Source organism: Rhinopithecus roxellana, chromosome 5 (assembly GCF_007565055.1).
Source record: "Rhinopithecus roxellana isolate Shanxi Qingling chromosome 5, ASM756505v1, whole genome shotgun sequence".
NCBI lineage: Eukaryota > Metazoa > Chordata > Mammalia > Primates > Cercopithecidae > Rhinopithecus > Rhinopithecus roxellana.
In genome coordinates, this window is record NC_044553.1 from 67,157,386 (window position 1) to 67,163,385 (window position 6,000).

General features: G+C 50.0%; 1 protein-coding gene across 1 annotated transcript; it reads right to left on the reverse strand.

Annotated features, from left to right (window-relative positions):
• Window positions 1-1,552: 1,552 nt before the first annotated feature.
• FOXB1 (forkhead box B1) lies at window positions 1,553-4,768 on the reverse strand. Its single transcript, XM_010374234.2, has 2 exons — window positions 4,357-4,768; window positions 1,553-4,080 (listed from the first exon to the last, which is right to left on the reverse strand). The coding sequence occupies exon 2, from the start codon at window positions 4,021-4,023 to the stop codon at window positions 3,046-3,048; it is 978 nt and encodes a 325-aa protein (XP_010372536.1). The 5' UTR covers window positions 4,024-4,080; window positions 4,357-4,768; the 3' UTR covers window positions 1,553-3,045.
• Between the last annotated feature and the right edge of the window lie 1,232 nt (window positions 4,769-6,000).

Here is a 6,000-nt window from a genome sequence, read left to right on the forward strand (position 1 = left end):
CAAATACTGAGTTGAAATCTCTCCTTTGCTAAAAATCAGAAATAGATCTGTATCTTATTTACCTGTAGGTATTAAATGTGTGTATGTACACATCACTTATCTCTGAATTCTAGTGCCTGTTATAAGAGGAACATTTATCTAAGCTGAAGATTTGTAAAATGTTTGAGGCCCATGTTAGGTCTTTATACTTCCTTCATCCCCAGCTTGAATTCAGTGTTACCAAATTCGATGAGATTAGCGTATTCCAGGGATGGCCTTAATTTTCTTTTGCAGGCAACTGAAAACGTATTTAATTTTTCTTTTTTTAAAAAGTATATGATTTCTTGTTGAGAACAAAGTTTTAAAGAGTTTCCTAGCCCGGGGTGGTTAAGTTTTCCAGGCTTTCTTTAGCTGATCTTGTTGATATAATTGTGAATTGGGCTTGATGAATGAGTTTAGTTGTCCCCTGTTTGACGAGCTTTAGTAGCTTCATGCATTTTAATCAGTCCAATGATTCATTTATTTTCCACCTTTTTTTTTTTTTTTTTGGCTGTGTGTGGGATCCTTCTTTTTAAAAAATGGTCAGAACAGGATTAATTACCTTTTGCATTAATCCTAAGTTGTTTCTCAGGTAGTCCTCTAAATATATAATGGTTGCAGGTGCTAAGGATCCTCCTATGAAGTACAGTGATTGTAGTTTCTATGTGGGTTTCTCTGTGTTGCACAAGGGTCTCTTGTTTAATCATTTTACACAGTAAAGTGTTAATCACCATTTAAGTTTCTCTTTGCCTTGTAACTTCATTAGGTGAATACACATCTCATTCTAGAAATATTGTGACCCTTTCAATAAAGTGTCAGTTAGCCTTGAGCCATAAATTCTTGGCAAATGTTAATTCTCTGCAAAAATATGAAGAAAAGCAAATACTTAAATTCAGGCGTTTGAAGTAAATTCATTCCTATCTTTAAAATAAGTGCATCAAGCATTATTTTCTCAGAGGAAGGAGTGAAAGAAATCTGTTCAGTTCAAAGTGGACAGGTATCTTCACATGAAGGTGAACCTTTAGGTAATTTCTATTTAAAAAATTTTAACAACTGCAATAATTTAAAGGAGCAAGGAACTGAATACTCACACTAAATAAGATGCATCAGAATATAAGCATTGAGTAAGCAAGTCTGTTTTTACTTTTTAAGTCTCCATATTTTCTACCTGATTTCTACATAAGCGTTATAAGTGCTATATTTCATAAAATGTATATTTTAATATAGACAAAATACATATAAAGTACTTATTGTTTCAAAAACAGGTTTTCTTTCAACACTGCACCTGTGCACCTGATATGTAATAGAAATAGTCTGTTTCCTTTTTCCCTATACACAAACACCTTCAAAATTCTGTCTGAATAATTTCTCCCACAATCTGCAAGTGCATAAAAGGTTTGACTGTTTTCACAATATGATATGAAAAAGGCAAATTACTCGGTGTATTGCAGAAAGCATGCTTATGGAAGCATTACATCCATCTTTTGCAAAATTATTATCTGTAGCAACTCTTCAAAAACACACAAAACTAAAATTTGAATTTACATATTTTAATGAGAAAATATTATTTGGACTAGGTCATAATTTAATGTAGACACCCCCCCCCCTTTTTAAATCCTTTGTTTTAAAACAGGCATGCTGGGAACAAGAACATCAATATTTAAAATGCCATGCTAATTCTGTACAGGGAGGGAAAAATGAAAGGTAAAAATTTTACAGCTCTGATGACACTACAACTTTTTTTTTTTAACTTAAGCAGGTCACACCAGAACAACAGTTCGTTTTCCAGCCAATTATCTAAGAGTCTAAAGGAATACAACAAACAAAAGTGCATTTTACACAGTGTATAATCATTCCTATTCACAAGTATTTACATCTCTTTGCAGCCCTTTAGCTTCTTGGAAAAGTTCTGGTAGCAAACAGAAAGACTTGTCCGTGGGAGAGCTATCCGGTGACATCCCTTCATGTTATCAGTCAGCTTATCTAAGTTCTTCCCGGGTTGCCCTTGATGCTTTCTTGGTTTGGGCTTATTTCATTTTCTTTCTTTCTTTTTTTTCCCCAACAATAAAATAAATAGCTAAAAAGGTCTCTAAGTAATCGGAAAGTTAACATCCCAATTAACTTTCCCATCCCCACTTCCCTCCCCTAAACCTGGCCAGAAATGAAGAGTAAACATTCACATTACAACAGGTACTTATAATGTGGGCTTTGCCCGTTCGTCCGCCTAGCAAGACAGATTCAAGTTCATTGTTTACATATTACTGGGCGCTTTGTAAACAATACAAGGTTACTTTTAGTTTTGTTTTGCTGTGTGAGGACAAGCGTCGCCTTCTCAGCTTGGCAGCCTCTTTCCTAACTCCCAGCTCCTCCTGGAGCCTCTGGAAGGAAACAAAACCCCAAACAACAACATCTCCGCAGAAGCCCGGGAGGCAGGGCCGCAACCCCGGGAAGTTGTGGTCTGCCCAGCCCCTGCCGGATGGGCGGAGGCGAGTGGGGTAGGAAGATTAGTGGCTCCTTTTTGCTGCAGATTTCCAAGACGTAAAGAGATCCGGCCCTCCCCTGCGCGGTTGCAGCCCTCGCGGGGAGGGGGTGTGGTGGAGATCTGTTCCTGGAAACATCTGAGGCAGTTGCTCTAGTCTTGAAACTGCGCAGAGTTCGGGGCTCCGCCGATCTGGGCGGAGGGAAGACGCGCTTTTCTCGGCGAACAGGGGGTGACTGGATTTCCCCCGCCAGTCAAATGGGAGGGGGTTTCGGGGCCTCAGGGAGGGGATGGCTCGGCTCAGGTGGCCCCGGCCTTCCCTGACGTGGGGGCGAGGACAACTCCTACGCGCCTCCTGGCCCATCTGCAAGTTTGTGTTTTCTCTCCTGGGTCCAAAACAAAGTTCTTTTGGGGCAAGACTGGTTGGCCGAAGGTGAAAGGGACAAGTTAGGGTGGCGGTTCCAGGTTGCGGCGGGCAGGACTAGGAGCCAGGGAAGGCGAGTGAGGTGGTGGGGAGGAGAACGAGAGGGGGCGTCGGCTCCTGCGGGTCAGTGCACAGCCACCGAGTGCAAGGCGGAGGCCGGGCTGGTGAGCGTTTCGCTGGGGGTGGCGGGGCTGCTTTGGCTGGTGGCTGTTTGTGAGGACGTTGGGCTGAGCGAGGGCGGCGAGTTCGAGAGCAAGGTGGGGATGGGCGCTGGCAGCGCAGGCAGCGCGGGCACGGCGGCCGGCGTGGGCTTAATGGGTACGGGGATGGCGGGCAGCGTCTGGCCCGCCGCGTGGCACAGCGGCTTCAACGGCACGCCGTAGGCGCTGTAGTCGCCACTCGCCATGGAGATGGGGGTGGCAGAGTCGATCATGCCGGCGGAGCCATACACGTGTGGCCAGCCGGTGCCCAGCGAGCTGCCCATGGTAGTCAACTGGTTGGGGAGCGGGTAGGCAGCGGGCACCGGCTGCATGGCGGAGAAGGCCAGTCCCCCAGGCATCTTGTATTCCCTCGCGATGATGTTCTCGATGGCGAAGGGGTGCTTGAAGCCCGAGGGCTGCGCCACGCCGCCCAAGTTGTAGGCGGCAGCGGGCATCTGTGGCAGGTGCGTGCCCGAGGCCGCCAGCGCGCTGAGCCGCAGCTTGGCCTGCTGCTGCAGGTACTGCGCCGCGTCCGCTGGCTTGCTGGGCGCCAGGTGGTCGGACTTAAGCACCTTGAAGCGCTTGCGGCGCCTCAGGAAGCTGCCGTTCTCGAACATGTCCCCGCAGCTGGGGTGCAGCGCCCAGAAGCTGCCCTTGCCTGGCTGGTCTGGCCGCCGCGGGATCTTGATGAAGCAGTCGTTGAAGGAGAGGTTGTGGCGCAGGCTGTTCTGCCAGCGCTGCGTGTTCTCCCTGTAGTAGGGGAAGCGGTCCATGATGAACTTGTAGATCTCGCTCAGCGGCAGCATCTTCTCGGGAGAGCTCTGGATGGCCATAGCGGTCAGCGAGATGTACGAGTAGGGCGGCTTCTGGTCGCTGTACGTGTTACGGCCGGGCCGAGGCATCTTCTTCCTCGCCCTCTTCTTGCTCTGGGTCTGCGCGGGCCGGCGGACTGCTCAGATCTGGGAAGGGGGAGGTAATAAGGGGAGGTAGCATGGGTGCACAGAGACACCGGCGGGGTCAGCCAGGCCGAGTAACAGACTTCGGGGGTCGGAGGTGGGGGCTGCGGCGCTCGATCAGCCGGCGCCCGCGCTCTTTAGCCAGCAACTTTGCCTGCTTAGTGGGACCCAGCCAGGGGGCGCAGGAGGGGAAGCGGGCGAACGGCGCTAGGATAGCCGGGAAGTAAGTCGGGCCTGGGGCAAGAACCGGGTGCAGGGACGGAACAGAGAGCTGCTCACCTTAAAGTTGCTTCAAGTTGCGCGTCCGCATCCGGGAGGGCGCCGCTGCGCGCGGCTTCTCTCTCGGCGCGCACTCTGCGCGCAGCGTCCGGGTCCGGTTGGACTCGGCGCGAACCTGAGCTCTTGAGCTCAGTCCCGCAGCGTCCCGCGCCGCCCGGTCCGCGACGCTCCTGGAGCGTCCTGCGGGCGGCCGAGCTCGGCTGAGGAGTCCCGGCGCGAATGGTGGCAGCGAAGGTCTTAGGGCTCCGGAGGGCGCTACTGTGGGCTCCGTGTCTCGGCTGAGCTAGGTGGCTGCCTCCATGCCCTCCCTCGAACCATCTGATAGTTTTAAGCGGTGACAGGAGCAGAAAAGACCCCTGTAGCGGCGCTTCATTAATGTGCCACTTCTTAGCTATCATATGACAATCGCCTTGGGAGGAGGAGGAGGAAGAGGAGGGGGAGCGGGGGCTGCAGAGGGAGGGGACTGAGCGAGAAGGGAGAGCCCGGTCAGCTCTGGTTTCTTTCACACCTATTTACATGGACACCTTGGCCAATAGGAATTACTTCCAGCTCCAGACTGGGCGAGGCGGAAGAGCCTCGGCCACTGGCAGCGAGCAGGACGCGCCGGCCGGTGTGCGCCGTGTGAAGGTATGAGGAGGCGGCCGCCGCGGAGCAGGGAGACAGGCGACCACACAGATGGAGCAGCCGCGCAGATGATGTTTGACATGGAAATTGCTTGACTGGGGTATTCTGTTTCCTCTGCGTTGTATCCGGTTTGTATCTGTTAGGTAACTTTAGGCACGGCTTTCCCCTGAAACCGACCCTTTTCCTGCGCTTAGCACTACCCGGGGTTGTTTGCATGGGTTATAATAATGAAAACACACCCTTGCCCCCCAGTCCCCCAGGAGTTAGGTCGAAATTTGACTTGACCTTCCTATAAAGCTGCTTCAGCTCTGTTTAGTTAGGTGTGTAGCTTTGAAAAAGTGATGGGGTTTACAAAATACTTTCAAAATGTGATTGGACATCCCCATGTAAGAGCCCATTTTGAATGTAACTGTATTGATCAAATTTTTAAAAATTAAAATAGTGTATCTGGGCGAAAAGTCCAAGTATTTGCTTTAAAAGTCCTCCGGGAATTTGGTTGGACACAGGACGGAGGCTCAGGGGCTGTTGAGGCAAATGTTGTGCGGACCTGGGGAGGGCCTGAGTTTGACACAGTTTATCACCAGGTAAGCCTCAGGGGCTCTCGCTTTTCCCAGGTGTTTTGAAACTTTAGGACTCAGGCATATCCTGGAAGTTTTCATTTTACAGCCGGAACTCCCCTCCCCAACCCTCCCACCCCTCTCACTCCCCCACTCCCGCTTTTTTTTTGTATGGAGAACTTACTTAGGATTTAGAGTGTAGCAAAAGCTGCCTGCGATCCCACTAAAACCGCAGTGTCTTCTACAACTTGGGGAAAGAACCATAGAGTTTTCCTTTTTGGGAAGGGGGCAATGTGCCTCGGGTCACTCCGCCTGGTGCGAGCAGCAGGCTCCCTTTGGCTCGGATTCGCCTTGGGAGGGTTAAATGAATCATTATTATTGTCATTATCCTCATCGTCGTCGCTGCCGTCGTCATCATCATCATCATCAAATTGCTATGAAGTAAATAGTGAGTCGACCCCGC